Here is a 17343-nt window from a genome sequence, read left to right as displayed (position 1 = left end):
GTAATAAAGAAAGATTTACCCTCATGTAAAGAATAGTGACAAGCATGTTCATATCGTGTTCACGGTGTGTGCAGTGTATCCACAGTGTGTTCGCATTGTGTTCAGAGTAGCCAGTGTATTCAGTATGTTCACAGTGAATTCAGTGTGTTCATTGAGTATTCAGTGTGCTCAGTGTTTACAGTGCATCACAGTCTGCTAGTAATATATTCATAGTGAGTTCACAGTGTATTCAGTGTGTTCATAGTGTTTACTGTGTGTTCACAGTGTGCAAGTAGTATATTGTGTGTGTTCATAAGTGTTTGAAGTGTGTTCAGTGTGCCAGTAGTATGTTCATAGAGTATTCAGTGTGTTCATAGTGTTTACAGTGCGTTCAGTGTGCCAGTAGTATATTCATAGTGAGTTCACAGTGTATTCAGCGTGTTCATTGCGTTTACAGTGTATTCACAGTGTGCAAGTAGTATATTCAGTGTGTTCATAGTGTTTGAAGTGTGTTCAGTGTGCAAGTAGTATATTCATAGTGTGTTCACAGTGTATTCAGTGTGTTCATAGTGTTAACAGTGTATTCACAGTGTGCTAGTAGTATATTCATAGTGTATTCAGTGTGTTCATAGTGTTTACAGTGCGTTCAGTGTGCTAGTAGTATATTCATAGTGAGTTCACAGTGCATTCAGTGTGTTCAGAGTGTTTACAGTGTGTTCACAGTGTGCTAGTAGTATATTCAGTGTGTTCACAGAGTATTCAGTGTTTTCATAGTGTTTGCAGTGTGTTCATACAGTATCCACAATGTATTCACAGTGTGTACAGTATGTTCACAGTGTATCCACAGTATGTTCATAGAGTATTCACAGAGTATCCAGTATGTTCACAATGTGTTCACTGTGTATCCAGTGTATTCACAGTGAGTTTGCAGTGTGTTCATAAAGTATTCATTCTCTTAACAGTATAATTGTATCCACAGTGTGTTCAAAGTGTGTTCATATAGTATTTACAGTGTGTTCAGTGTATTCAGTGTGTTGATAGTGTTTGTAGTGTGTTCATAGAGTATCCACAATGTATTCACCATGTGTTTACAGTGTGTTAACAATGAGTTTGCAGTGTGTTCATAGAGTATCCAGTGAGTTCACAGTGGGTTCATAAAGTATTCACAGTCTGTTTACAGCGTATTTGTTGTGTGTTCACACTTTGAACTATGTAAAGGTATGCTTCACCTTATTAAAATGCTAAAATTAAGTGTGAAGATAAAAATCAAGATAAATTCACAGTGGACATCTCTTTTTCAGTGTATCCACACATAAAACTGTGGACACCTCTACAGTAGTGTGCATTAACAGTGAGTACACAATGACTCTGCAAATCCAACAGTGTGGAGATGATCCACATCATGAACACGCCATGAAATACACTGTGGGACTTCAAGCTATTTTGAGCAGCGTGGCCTGAGATGAAAATACTGGCGGTTAATATCGCCTCGATAACTTTTTTTAAAAGGAAAATGGGAAATAGTCGGAAATGCAGGGTAATAGTACTACAAAATATGCTTCTTAAACATTTTGGGTATTTCCCTGGTGGGTGTTTCATGAAAGTTGTCAGCACTGACTAAATTGTCAGTGCTGACAATTTCAGTGAAATCCTTGGTTGTGATTGGCTGAAAGGCACTGGCCTCTGACTGTTACTATGGTAACTGTCGGAGAAAGACAACTTGGTGCTGACAACTTTCATGAAATGGTCCCAGGTGTTTTTCAAGCATATTCTAGCATTTCACTGAACCTTCCTGTACTTCCTAGCATTTCTTTGTACATGTACCTCCCTATACTTTCCGGCAATTACAAGTTTTTTCCTGTATGTCCGACATGGGCAGAAATTACCTAAATTTCCCGCGAGTTTGCCCAGCATGTTCATAGTCACCTCAAAGTTTCTTGAAAATGCTTGATGGCTTCGGTTCTAAGCCCTGTATCCATGAGATAGTTGCCGTAGTTATAATGCATCTTCGCATTGTGAGGCAATGTCTCCAATCCTGACCTGCAGATCAATGGAAAGATAAAAAAAAAATTAAGAGTTAAGCTTGAAAGAGGCAGAGGCCTATATTCTGAAGTCAGGTTTAATCTAAACTCTGGTTTAAAGTTGTGATTTAACTATGGATAGGCAGTTGTGTCTTAATGCCTAACAGTAGAGGTTCCATATGAGAGCTCATTTGACTCTCAAATCATTCTCTACTATCTAGGAAGGATGAATAAGATAATTGTATTCACAATTTATTAATGAAGAGTGCAGTAAACATAAGATGTAAACACAATTTTGGCATATATGGCTTCCTCTAACTATAGTGTTTTGGTGAGACAAACCATGACCTATTGAAGTTAAAACGTATTTCAAAATATAGACCAGAGAGTCTCCTGCACTTTAATTTGTAGTTTCTTTAACCTGCTAGCAAATTACGCATGGAATATAATTTAAAAAAAGGAAAATGTACTGAAAAATGTAGATTCCATTTCTAGGAAAGTTTGAATTTTCTTCCTTGGATAATTATTCTATGAACTTATTCATTAATGTAATTTCGGTCAATCAACAGAGAGAAGCAAATGGCCCAAAAGGGAATAATAAATGCTTGGGGGGGGGGGGCGTTTCATGAAAGGACTTGTTGGATGTTTTATTCGACAAGTCCCATTTTATCCGACAGTTACCATAGGAACAAAGCCTCTCGGCCAATCAAAATCAGGGAAAGATGTCAGATCTGACAACTTGTCGAACAAAAATGTTGATGAAACACTCCCCAGATATCTAGTTTACCACCAAATAATAATGTACAAGAATCACCATCAACAGCGTCACAATAACCACCATCATCTTACTTGAATAACGTTTCTCTCGACTCCCAAACGCGGTTCCGCACCCATGTTCTTCGGCAGAAACACAGCACCATGATAAGGGTAGCTATCGAGAGGAAGGCTCGACTGGAGCGAGACGTCAGGCAGGCAGCCATCTTGAATATGCCATAGCATACAAGGATACAGAAGCCAAGACTGTCAAAGAGAAAGGTGCATGGTTCTGGATTAATCATATTATTTTGGATTGGATTGCTCAGATTGGGATAACAAAAATATTCCACGAGTTAGGGCCAATATTGCATGATTCATGGATGAGTGCAATATTAATAATAACAATAGTTACATTTATATTGCCCTTAATACTTTATTTTTTTTAGCCCTTTACATTGTAATTATCATCAATCCGGTCATGGGATCCTGGCATGTCTGCACACAATGAATATACTTTCTCTACTCCCGTTTGTATCCATAAATAAAAGCCATCACATATCATTATTATTATTTGTAATGATGATCATTAGACTGTTGGGAAGTCAACAGATTTTGACGTATTCTGGGACATGATGTGTCCCATCATACAAAGAGTTACAATTGATCCTATCAATCTAAAGTATATGGAAATCCACAAAATATCATAATTTTTCTTTAGGAAATTTGCTCAATGTCCTTTGAAAACAAAGAGAAGCATACTGAACTGTCAAGAAAACAGAAATGTATGAATATACGTCATTTCTAGAAAATATTTTAAACAAACATGAATTTTAAATGTTGTCATTGCTGGCTTTCCATAGTTACGATTGATTGAATCAATCACAACTTTTTGTAAGACAGGCCCTGATATTGCATTGTTTTCAATGGACCACTTAACAGCCTTATAATGATAATACATCATATTGGAGGATTTTTTTTTACTGTACATACATCTTGACATCAACACATAAATTCTTTATAGATCCGGGCCCCGTCTAACAAAGAGTCATGATTGATCCAATCAATTGTAACTCTGTGGGAATGCATCAGTGTCATAATTTTTTCTGCAGGAAATTTGCAAAATGTCCTTTGTAAACAAAGAGAAGCACACTGAATTTTCAAGAAAACAGTTAATGTATGAATGTACATCGTAGTTAGAAAATATTTTTAACAAACATGCATTTTAGATGTTGACATTGCTGGCTTTCCATAGTTGTGGTTGATCGGATCTATCGCAACTCTTTGTAAGACGGGGCCCTGATGTAGTACAGCCAAGGCATTAATATATCCATTAAGTATTTTGGAGATTTACAAAAACCAATTTTAAAATATGTTCATTCGTATTGCCAAGTCCTTTGGAAAAGACTTAAAGAAGTCCATCCTCACATCCCTTTAAAAAAGGCATTCATGCTTTATTTGCGGTTAATTCGAAATAGCATTACAAAACGCTTAAAATATCTTCTAAAGCAGGCCAGTTCTAAAGTAAAGCATAACTGCTTTTGAACTGTTCCAGTTTAGCCATGCAAGTATTTATTCGGTGAGCAACAGTATCACAGATGATGTAATTTTTTTTCCTATGGTATCTGAAAGTTATATGTAAATCATACCATGACTTTGAATAAAGATAAGGTGCTCAAAAAGATGCACAAGATAATAAGAAAGCAAAATGATATCAAAGTAAGCATACTCGGATGGCTCAAATGAGATTTAAACTTTGAATGTCATTTCATAATAATTTTTCATCTGCACACTTATGACCCAAATCTTTGCCGTTACGTCACTTCCGGTGAAGATCAGACAAGTCATATCCCTGAAGAAGACTGAAGGGTGCAGTCGAAAATTTGGAGGGGAATAATTTTTGCCGAATTTCATTTGCATTAGGTCAAAAGTTAAATTTGTGGTATCTGGAGGTGGATTTGGGGGTAAATTTGAAGGTAAATAAATTCTGCTGAATATCATGTGCATTAGGATCAAAAGTTTATTAAAATTTGTGGTATATTTCACCAATGCAGTTTATTTAACTTTCATTCGTTTAAAAGCTAGTTCAAGCCTTTTTTGCCTGCAGGGGGATTACCTTGGTATATAGAGGATTCTCTCGGCCACAACAAAACCAACTTTGATTAGTAAATTAGAGGCAGGCAAGAATGGAACGGCCAGAAAAAGCAATCCACATGCAAGTACTCTTCTCTCTGTGTCCTGTCATAAGATAAATATTAAAAAATAGGGAAAAAAAAAATCTGTTTATCTATAATACTCAATTTCTGCATCTGCAAAGGCCAAAATGGAAATAATAAACTGGGAAAAAGAAATTGAATGTAGAAAAATAAAGAAATAACTATGTTTATTTATATTACTCAGCTTCACTATTCCTAAGCCCTTGCAAAATTCAAAATGCAATTAATAAAGTAAAAATGTTAAATGCATAAAGAGAAACAAATAACTGTGTTGAATTTAGCGGTATTACTCATTTATTTATATTTGCACATTTTGAAGGCTTAAAATTGCTCTCAGCCCGATGCTTTTCGCAGTAATTCGTACCTTTGACCTGAAGATGCAATGAAACGTTATGAGACAGAGCGACGCAAAGGCTAAGAGGGTGGCAGCGTTTCTCGGATCCCATAACGACTCGACGAGGGGGATGCTCCCTTCCTGCCAGTCATGGGACAGTGTGGTGGGACAGAGGAGCAGCAAAATGTTGAATGCTACAAGGTAGCTGTAGGTCAGGAACCTGGGGAGGGAGAGAATGAGAAAAAGAAATAAACAAAACAATAACCAAATAACATGTGGTGCCTCTATTTCCCCTGAGTGAGAGCTCTCAAGTTTTGTTGATTTTTGCCATTTTTGTTTCTCCTGCTGGACTTCAAGACAAAAATTTCACAGATCCTATAATTGCAATTTCAAACTCGTATTAATTATGCCAATCTTACTTATTTCAATGTTGAATCAACCAATTTTAAAATATTTTTAAATGTATGTAAAATCTCTAGATGCAAATCATACTCTTACGTGAACTTTGCATCATGAGTCTTAGGACTACTGCAATGTACATGTACAGTATGTATTTAAAGGACAAGTCCACTCCAAAAAAGAGTTCATTTGAATAAAAAGAGAAAAATCCAACAAGCAAGGCACTGAAAATTTCATCAAAATCGGATGTATATTAAGAAAGTTATGACAGTTTTAAATTTTGCTTAATTTCACAAAACAGTTATATGCACATCCCGGTCGGTATTCAAATGAGGGAACTGATGACATCACTCACTCACTATTTCTTTTGTATTTTATTATATGAAATATGAGTTATTCTAATTTTATCATCATTGTCCTGTGAAACAAAGTTTTATTTCTCCCTGAACATGAGGAATTACCATTGTTTAACATTTTGTGGTTTAGTCAAGTTGGTCCTTATTGTGAAATCTGTAAAAATTGAAATATTGTATAATTCAAACAATAACAAACAAAAGAAATAGTGAGTGAGGGACATCATCAACTGTCTCATTTGCATGTGACTAAATTGTAAATATAACTATTTTGTGAAAAATAAGTGAAACTTTAAAATGTCATAACTTTCATATTTTACATCAGATTTTGATGAAATTTTCAACATTATTCTTGTCTGATTTTTCTCTATTGATTTTAAATCAGTGTTTTTCTGAGGTGGACTTGACCTTTAATAAACCAAAGTTAAATTGAATTGAATTGAAAAAGATTAGATGAGGATCGGGGGTTGTTGGAGGAAAGGTTGAGGGAAAGGGATTAAGGGAGAGAAAAGAAACAAATTATTGAAACAAATTATGTGGGGGCTTCATTAATTGGGATGAATATCATTGTGTAAAATCAATTGCACCTATGAGATGTGGACATTGTGGCCAGAATTTATTTTAGGGTGGTTTCAATTGCACCATGATACAAAACCATGAACTAGATTTTTCATATTCAAGCATAACTTATCCACTCTTTGCAAAAGGCATACATAATATTTTAGTGTACGCATTGAAATAAGCATAATTTATAAACACAAAATCTGCATATTCCAAGGTTTTGTACGATGGTACACTTGAAACCACCTTTGAAATTCAGGCCATTATGATTCTGACCGGTAACCTAGGGACTGTTTCATATTGTTCGCAAGTTGAATTCAAGGGTTAAAGTTGAAATATGATCTTTCGAGATTATAATTCTGGTGGTCATTTGCGAACCTGATTGCATTTTTCTTTTGCTTACCTCTCCCCACTTCCTTATTTTTCTTCTATGCCTGTCTTCCTTTTTTTTCTTCTTTCTTTTAATCTTTCTTTTGTTCTTAACTGCTTTCTTTGATTCAAGGGATGGTCTGGGCTGAAAATATTTATATCTATATAAATAGAGTACAATTCACAGAGCAAAATGCTGAATATTTCATCAAAATTGGATAACAAATAACAAAGTTATTGAATTTTAAAGTTTATCAATATTTTGTGAAAACAGTTATATGTACATCATCATCAATATTCATTAATAAAGTGGACTGATAATGTCATATCCCCACTTTCCTTTTTCTTATGTTATTACATGAAATCATGATTGTTTCATATTTTCATACATGTGTCTCCATTATGATGTAATAAGTTGCGGCAATACATAACCAATGCACTTAATCAGTTGTTAATCCAATTGTTTTAGATTTTTTTTTTTATAAACCTAATTTCATATAATAAAATACAAAAGAACAAGTGGGGATATGACATCATCATCCCACTAATGAATATTCATGAAGACATGCCTAGAACTGTTTCACCGGAATAATGCAAATATTTAAATTCAATAACTGCATTATTTGTTATCCGATTTTGATCAAACTTTCAGCATTTGCTCTGTGAATTTTACTCTATTTATTGAGATATAAATATCTCCAGCCTGGACCATCCCTTTTAACTCCTCTCTCTCCCCCTCTCTATTTAAAGGGATGGTCCGTGCTGAAAATATTTATATCTTAATACATAGAGTAGAATTCACTGAGCAAAATGCCGAAAATTTCAACAAAATCAGATAACAAATAATAATTATTGAAGTTTAAACTTTAGCAATAGTTTGTGAAAACAGTCGTCATGAATATTCATTAGGTGGGCTGATGATGTCACATCTCCACTTTCTGTTTTCTTATTATTACATAAAAATCACATTTTTTCATTATTTCATACTTGTGTGAATAATATGTCTCCCTTATAAAGAAATAAGTTGCAGCAATAAATATCTAATGCACTAAATCAGTTGTCAATCCAATTTTTTCTAGTTCTTGGAGGAAAAAATTTGAATAAACCTAATTTCATGTAATAAAATACAAAAGAACAAGTGGGGATGTGGCATCATCAGCCCACCTTATGAATATTCATGACGACTGTTTTCACAAAATATTGCTTAACTTTAAAATTCAATAACTTTGTTATTTTTTATCAGATTTTGATGAAATTTTCGGCATTTTGCTCAGTGAATTCTATTCTATTTATTAAGCTATAAATACTTTCAGCCCGGACCATCCCTTTAACTCTCTCTTTCTCATCATTCCTTTTCTCAAATTTACCAATTTTTTGTCTTAGCATATCTTACCTTGTTGTGAGATGAGGAGCAAATGAAGCTGGATTATCCTCCTCTGAAAAATGAGGGAGATGACCATTCAACATCCACAGACGGAAACTAAGGAATACAAATGCCTATAAAGTAATGAGAAAGAACCAGATATAAGTATGTGATTTCAAAGTATCAAGCTAAATGAACTTGCAGGGGACAGGAGGGGAGAGGGGGGGGGGGGGGGGGGGGCTGTGGTGTAATGATCCAAAAGGACAAACTACAATGATAATGATGATGATGATGATAATGATGATGATGATGATAATGATGATGATGATAAAGATGATGATGATGATGAAGAGAAGATGATTATATTATTGTTGTTGATGATGATGAAGAAGAAGATGATGTTGTTTTGTTGTTGTTGTTAATTATGATGATTGTTGCAGTGCAAGTTTGCCACCAACAATAACTGTGACAAGTGTGGAATTTACTTGTTACTAAGGTCTATAAAGGATAAATGTAGCACACCGTATGTTTGTGAGGTCTTCAATATCCAACACTTGATTGGATTGTGTGAGACTTAGATGAACATGAAGCATTGCCATTTTAAGGAATCAAATTCTCACGAAAGTACATGAAAATTGTTGAGAAAACAGGAATAAACAACAGATATCTCTCTCAAAAAAGGAAGCAAAATTGACACATTAAACAAAATATTCCAAATAAATGCAAACAAGTGTATATATGAATTTGTGAAATACATCTGATCTGGATGGTGTTTACAGATCATTGAACTTTGGAGAAAAGCTAAGACCTTAATTGACAAGGGGAAATGAGTGAAATAAGAGATATCTCTATTGAAAAAAGACAGGTTTTCAACATAAATACACTGTTTTACGAACAGGTAAACAGGAAACGCGATATCATAAAGGAAGTCCAATGAAACTCAAAACTTGTTTTGAACAGAACGTGATAAATCACATAAACAGGTATCATACTGAAGTATACAAAAAAAAAGCACAGATGTCGTATACTTGAAAATCTTGTTCGATGATATTAGAGTATGATATAATTAATACATTACTGGTCTTTTCTAAAGCTTTAGACAGGCTTTAAACACAATGATAATTTAATCCAAATGAAAATGATAATGATAGTAATATAAAAAAGGGATAATAAGAATACAAATACAACTATTAAACAATGAATAAAGTATATATTTGTTATAAAATGAATAAGAGTTTGACAGCGATGACCAAATCCAACTTAATCAAGTATCGGGACACACATTTCTCATCAAGTTAGAAGCTGAATGTACATGTATACGAGACTACTTGGAAAAGAGGAAAGATAATTCCTATTCAGGATAGTGAAAGGTAAAATTGAGGCTTTTGAAGGAAGCCCGTCTTGGTTTTTAATATTTCTGGGACAGAAAGGCAATCAGGACTATGATGGAAAGGATCAAATACAGTGGTTTTACTGACAGATAAACATTTGAGGTGATAGAGGTGGTGTCAGATAACATGCAGCATTGTTAAAGGATGAATGTAACAAAGAAGTTTTGCCAACAAATAAAAAATATGCATCATTAAACATAAAATCACTTGCAGAAGACGAGAAGACGAATTGTCATTGTGAGCACATATGCTTGAGAATATCACGAACCAAAACATATATTAAATATATCATATTGAATAAATAGCAGAATGGATGAAAAAGAATGATTGAAATAATAATTTTAAACAATAGAAGAAAAATAACCAGTTGTGATAATCATGATAATCATAAAAAAATGGAAATGCTGCTGATGATGATGGAGAAGCTGATGAAAATGAAATGAAATGATTTTATTTATTTTTTTAAATTAAAGTGAGATGCTAAAGTGACACAGGGAATTTATCCTTTGTGAACACATATATGCCTGTATTCAGAAGTCCTGGTGGGTGTTTTAAAAAGCTGTTGGTAAGTTAAGAGCGACTTTAAAAACAACTGGTGAAACTTTCTTATGCGCTTAACCATTGCCAATGAATATACCATTTACCAAAAGAAAGATCACCAGTCCTTCTTAAAGTCACTCTTAACTTACGAACAGCTTTTATATGTAACACCCACCTGGTAAACTAGGTCATGCATAGTCTATAAACTCTTAGCTAAATTTATGGAAAGCAGAAGAGATTGAAATTATGTTCACATTTTATTTTGCTAATATTTACCCTGTTCTGACACCATGCTTTATGGTGAATAAATCTGTTTTAGTCATTATTTCGAGACTGTAATTAAGAACCAAACATGCTAACAAATTTAGCTCCTCCAGTACTGTTTAAAATCAGTGTTACAACTGGCTTTCCATATTTAAAGAGGTACTCAAAGTCGACAATAAATCTAAATACTTGTAAATACCATAAAAATTAAATGAGAAACACTGAAAATTTCATCAAAATCTAATTACACACAAGTTATTGAATTATAAAGCTTAGCAATACTACGAGAAAAAAAAATTATGTTTATGCTGTCATAAGAATAAAATAGGTGGGTTGATGACGTCATGCCTGAAGTTTCCTATTCTTAGATTATTCAATGAATATTATCTATTTAACTAGCATTGATTTTTTTTTATAAAGATGATATGATGATAGCAAGATATACTTACAGCACCAATCAATATTGCACTTCTGAAGATGAATGGGATCAGATCTGCCGGCAAGGTAGAGGACTTTGATTTTACACTGGATAATGCAATGAAGGAAAAAACAAAGCAAATTAATAAAACACCTTTAAAAGACAATGTGAATCCAGTTGCCGGAACTGTCTAAAATGACTTCTAAACACTAGATGGAACAAAATCCAATAAAATTACCACCCAAATGTATTTAAATAAAATAATATAGGCCCAATGGATTTGGTAGAAGAGGTGTAAATGCTGAGAAATGGACAAAATAAGTATCAGACTTCAGCCCGGTGTAGGCTCTTTTCCCAAGCAGTGATAAGAACACACTCTCCTGCATCTGCTAATCTGTGTTGGTGACCTTCAGTACATGGTTATTTTCGGCAAAGATTGAGAGGGTTGGGTTTATAAACCAGATTGACATCTATGGTGACTTTTTAATAAAACATTATTTAAAAGACTTTCTCATGAAATCACTGCCTGCTACATTACTTAAAGAGAAAAGGGCAGCTCTCCAAAAAGGTGAAAAAATAATGTGGGCTTTCAAAACTTTGTTGTTCTATTCAGGCTAAACATCAAGTGCGAAAAGTATGAACCTCCTCCCACCCCCCCCCCATAAAAATGGAATTTTAAAAAAGGATAAACTATTTTGAAACTGGAAAATGTGGTATCAAAAAGGTGAAACAATCATTTGTGTGATTTCAAAACATTCTACTTGCGACATACATGTAACATCAAGAGTAAATATCAATAGAAAAAGTTACCTCTATCTAAAAGGATGAATATTTTATCAACAGGAAAAAGTTAGCTGTGGAAAAGGCATTGCATGCATGTAGCGCATACCCCTGGCGGGTGTTTCATAAAGCTGTTCGTAGGTTAAGAGCGACTGGTGATCCTTTCTCGTGTTAAAATGGTATATTCATTGGCGATGGTTAAGCGCGTAAGAAAGGATCACCAGTCGTTCTTAAAGTCGCTCTTAACTTACGTACAGCTTTATGAAACGGCCCCCTGGTACAGTAGGATACCCGCGAACCTCACCTGGGTGGAGAGTGGCAAATCCAGATTAGTGCTTCATTTCAGTAGTCAGGTAGTATATAAAACAAACAAAACAACAACTACTTACACGTACCTTGTCAGAAAAGGCCATGACTTCACAATGGCATCGTAGCACAGACAGACCCCTAGGACGGTCGCAGAGTGTTCCTTGACCAATAAACCACAGAGCGAGAGGAAGATGCAGAGAACGAGATGAGGAATGGATGTTGAGAGGATGAGGTATGGGGTGGAGGTGGGCTGGTAGCAACGTTCCTCCTGCTTTGGTCTCTCTGATACTATACATCTGTACATTGTATTAAAGTGTAATATGAAATGATAACAAAATCAAACCTTTGTATAGGGATTAGTTTTTTTTTTACTGTTTGTTTACTGAAATTTTACTCTGTACAATTCATGTAATTCAGCCTTTGGCTGCTAATTGATTTTTAATCACAACAAATACTATTTATCTATCTATCTATCTATCTAGCTAGCTCATGTCAAAACAGTAATGAAATTTAAAGAGTCAACCAGATAAACTTTGAGAAAAATTAGACAGACAATAACAGAGTTATGAGCATTTCAATTTCTACAACTCAACATTCCGTCTATTACAAAGGCTTGGATCAGGAAAATAGTCTTCCCATCTCCCTTTCACAAGACAATATACATGTAGGCAAAAGCTTCCATCCAACTTTAATTATCTTTAAAACTTACTTGTTCATTATCCCCATTTCCTCCCTTACTTTGTCTACATATTTTGAAATCTTATTTATATCCTGTATATCTTCAGTAAAACTCATTTTGCTTTGTACTCCTCTTTTTGTGACGACCATTTCTGTCATGCCATGATCCTCTGACCAATTACCTTGTTTATAGTTATGCACAAAAATGAAGATCAATCTATATATAGAAAAATAATTTATAGGAAAGTTCTTTATAAAAATACATTGCCAATGAGTGGATCCCAATAGTATAATAGTGATTTCAACGTTACAATGTATAACTTTCTTATCATTCATTATTTCTAAAATTTATTCATCTCTTCTGTTTTATATGATTTAATAAATTATTAACTCTTTGTTCGACTAGATTCACATCCAGTGGACTGCCAAGTTCAACTCAAGTCACATTCTGTTCACAATACAAACAGAGTGCATTAAGTCTATTGTTCATACACATGTACACAATAGTGATGTGAGCATTGCATTGTACTGTGTACACACAGAGCTTTTCTTTACAATAAACCAATCAAAAGCTATTGTGAACTGAATTAGCATAGTCCATGCAAAGCCCCTCACAATGTTGCACCTTGAAATTAATGTAGCGAAGGAGTGATTCTGTCCGTGGCGGGCAAAGAGTTAATGTACAATAACCTATAGTAAAAGAATAGATTGGTTTGCTTCAACAGCAAGCTACGATTGGTACAGAATCCAAGCACATCAACCCCCATCACCCCCTTCCCTGATGGAAAGATTCATCTTACGTAGAGAGCAATGGACAAACCTTGAATAAGCTAGGAATGCAAGGAGGAAACACAGACAAGACAACACATCAGCACGACCAACAACTCCAGCAACCTGCAAAATAAAGTTGAAAAGAAAGAAGAAAACACACATTATATAAAAAACATTATAAAAAAACATATTAAGACATTATGCAAAATTGGAGTGAAGATTGAAGTAATAAACTAGTTAAGTAATGTAGTTGTTGAGATGAAATTTAACTCATATCGATTGCCGTGCAGGCAATAACAATAATAATAACAAAAGCTGGATTTATAAAGTGCTTTTTGCCTGAGGATACAAAGCGCTGCTATTATTACCCCGGCTTTAGCTCGAGCTACCATCACCAGCGCTCAGTGCATGCAAGGAATTACTCCTGCCGGGTACCCATTCACCTCACCTGGGTCGAGTGCAGCACAGTGTGGATAAATTTCTTGCTGAAGGAAAACACGCCATGGCTAGGATAAAACCCACGACCCTCTGATTCAAAGGCGAGAGTCAGGACCACTAGACCACGACGCACCCAATATTGGAATATTGGGGAAAAAATTAAAATTGCAGTGAATTGGGAATTTCATGGGTTCTTTTTTCTTAGTTTTCCAGGGCTCTTTTTAACATTTTCGGGGGAAAATCGCCCCAAGCCCCCATATAATGGTTTCCCTACTGCCATGGCCAAGTGGTCCCACATTTGGGTCTAAAGAAATTAAACAATTCAAAAAGAATTTAGAACAAGGATGAGAAGAAAGAAGATGAAAAAAGGAGGACAGATATTTAAAGCAGATAAACCACATGTAGGTTTAAATAATAGTTGGTATTTGCAAAAAAAAAAAAAAACTACAACATAGAAAGGTAAATTACTTCCTGTTTATTACATACATGTACTGAAAGAAAATACCTGAGATAAAATGGTAAAACAGACAGTAAGTACAGAATTCATCCGAACAGAACAAAGAGAATACAAATGTCACACAGAACATTACTGGGACTGTATTTTAATAAAGGTCAATTGATCACAGGGACTGGAAAAACACGTAAAATGATCGCGGCCAGGGGCTAAACATGGGGTCTAGTGAACGCTAATCCTCTGGGAGTGACTATCGATTTCAAAACACAGATTGATTTGAGGGGGTGGTAAGAAAAGAGGAACTGTATAATGTCAGAAAAAGAAAGGTGAAACACTGGTGCGAAAGCCAACGCCTCCATAATCGGATATTAACTGTCAGGTGGGGTACACCGATATGGGTCCCCGTCTTACAAACAGTTACGATTGATCCAATCAACCACAACTATGGAAAGCCGCAACGTCAACATCTAAAATAGACGTTTGTTCAAAATATTTTCTAGATATGACCTGTATTCATACTGAACATTTACTGTTTTGGGGGGAATTCAGTATGCTTTTCTGTATTTGTAGGTTTTTGTTGAAAATATAGGGCAGTTGACAAAGTTCAAAAATCAATAATTACTCTCAACAACGTATAATCAAGTTCCCAAAATATCAATTTTTTTCAATTATTCTTTCAATTAAAACACTATATACATGTAACTGTATATTGAGTGAGAAGAGAATCTTCAAAAGTCCTGAAAAAATGGGGCAGTTGACGAAGTTCAAAAAATCAAATGTATGATTAGGATTTATATTAAAGTTGTTTTGATATTGATTTTATTTTCACTGAAGTCACTATATATTTATGGATAGTGTATAGGTAGATATTCTTCAAACTTTTAAAAACTTCAAAACTTCTACCTATAAGATACCCAAACATTTTCTTCTTGCTGCCCCTGCAAGTGAGCACCGCCATCCCTTTCCTTTTAGATGCCCTCTTAAAAATGGCCATACCCCTTTGAATAATTTGAGCCCCAAAGTTCACAAGATACAGGTTTATTTATCCCATCAAGACTTCTTGTAATTTTATTGAAGCACCCTAGATATTTTGCATGTTTTTTTTTCTTTTTGGGATATTACATGTACGATGACAGTGCTCTCATTTAATAGCAGGCATTACAATCATTTCTGGGATAAGATGTGTCATTTTCACAGTAGTAAAAAAACACTTTTGCCCATCGATCAGGTGTAAAACTCTTCTAAAAAATCACTTACATGAACTTTTCCTCTTTATACAGGTGTAAAAAATACTTGAAATAACTTAAATTTTGAGTAGACGAAATAACCAGTTGTCTCACGATGTATCAAACTTAGTAGGAAAGCGACGTTTCGTCTGCAAGCTGCTAGACTTCGTCAGGCAATCAGCAAACACGCTGCTGCGCACGGGTTATATAGCGTCGGCGAGGGGCCGGCGTGCCCGGCTGCACGCTATTGTCTGGCTCCACTCGGGTGTGAGCTGCGCTGTGATTGGCCGAAGCCGCCGGCCAATCAGGGTCCGGGCTGGTGCTTGGTGCCCGCTGGTGCGAGCACTTAAATTTTGTCAACGTAGAGGTGTGAAACACCTTAAAATACCACAAATTTCTTCATCATAGAGCTGAAAAACACCTAAAATACCACTTAAATTTCTTCATTGTACAGGTGTAAAACACCTTAAAATACCACTTAAATTTCTTCATTGTACAGGTGTAAAACACCTTAAAATACCACTTTAATTTCCTCATTGTAGAGTAATACCGCATTAATTTCATCATCAGCGAGATTTAACACCTTGATGACACCGCATTAATTTAACCCTTTCCACGCGTACTTCGCACCAATGCACACTTGGTGCCGTGCGAACTTCGCATTTCACACTCAACAAACAATGCATTGTTTCCCTCCCTGAAAATAATTCAGTACAGATGGGTTCATGGTCCAGCGCACAAAGAGTTAATCATCAAAGAGGTGAAAACACCTTAATATACTGCTTTAATCTTCTCATCGCAAAGGTTTAGAAATACCTTAGACTACCACTTAAACTTAAAAATGAAATACATAAAATATTAAAATACTAATATAAATTTTTATATGCCTTAAAGGGGAAGTTCATCCTGAAGAAAAGTATGTTGTAAAAATAGCAGAAAAAATAATAAAAAATATTGGTGAAGGTTTGAGGAAAATCTGTTAAAGATTAACAAAGTTATTAGAATTTTAAATTTTGAATTAGTGACGTCATAAACGAGCATCTGCCCCATATGTTATGTAATATAAAACGGATGAATTTCATATTGGAATGGTTCCTGAAGACTTATTTTTCTTGTCTTTTCATGATCGGGTGTAAAATGATTTGTCTATTGATACAAAATGTACATGTACAGTAAAAACAATTTTTTCAATTTTCTGAGAAAAGGACATTTCATTGATTTTTTTTACCATACGATATGTAAGAGAGCTGCTCGCACGTGACATCACAAATCAAATTTAAAAGTCTAATAACTTTTCAATTCTTTGATTGATTTTTCTAACACCTTCGGCAATATTTTTAATTATTTTTTCTGCTATTTTTACAATAAACTTTTTGTCAGGCTGAACTTCCCCTTTAAAATACCACTTAAATTTCCTCATCAAGTACTTACTGCTTCAGTGTGCACTGGGTGGACTGCAAACAAAAGACCGCTGATAAACGCAGGTCGGATATCATTAAATACGACTCGATGAGTTACAAACGTAAAGATTATGCAAACAGCTGAGTGGAGACACACATTCCAAAGGTGATATGAGTAGGGTTGGTAACCGCTCATCAGATAGTTCAACCTGTGTGTGAACAAAATAATGTTTCACTTTGTTAATATACGTTTTGATGGGGTTACAAACGTGAAGATTATGCAAACAGCCGTATTGAAAATACACTTTCAGGAGGTGATATGACAG

At 34.8% G+C, this 17343-nt stretch overlaps 1 protein-coding gene across 2 annotated transcripts in view; it reads right to left on the bottom strand.

Annotated features, from left to right (window-relative positions):
- The window catches only part of LOC129283086 (protein O-mannosyl-transferase TMTC1-like), a 39927-nt gene that overhangs the window by 10038 nt on the left and 12546 nt on the right, over positions 1-17343 (bottom strand). Inside the window, exons 3-11 of one of the 2 annotated variants that reach the window (XM_064113640.1) lie at positions 17049-17226; positions 13549-13622; positions 12137-12346; positions 10993-11068; positions 8379-8482; positions 5334-5523; positions 4870-4991; positions 2850-3020; positions 1906-2019 (exon numbers count right to left, since the gene is read on the bottom strand). In XM_064113640.1, coding sequence (XP_063969710.1) covers positions 1906-2019; positions 2850-3020; positions 4870-4991; positions 5334-5523; positions 8379-8482; positions 10993-11068; positions 12137-12346; positions 13549-13622; positions 17049-17226 — 1239 coding nt within the window. Of the gene's footprint in view, positions 1-1905; positions 2020-2849; positions 3021-4869; positions 4992-5333; positions 5524-8378; positions 8483-10992; positions 11069-12130; positions 12347-13548; positions 13623-17048; positions 17227-17343 lie in introns of both variants that reach the window. The other variant, XM_064113639.1, reaches the window with a different exon arrangement.

Source organism: Lytechinus pictus, chromosome 19 (genome assembly GCF_037042905.1).
Source record: "Lytechinus pictus isolate F3 Inbred chromosome 19, Lp3.0, whole genome shotgun sequence".
Lineage (NCBI taxonomy): Eukaryota > Metazoa > Echinodermata > Echinoidea > Temnopleuroida > Toxopneustidae > Lytechinus > Lytechinus pictus.
Note: the sequence above shows the minus strand (reverse complement) of the source record. Positions and strands in the feature narration are given on the sequence as shown.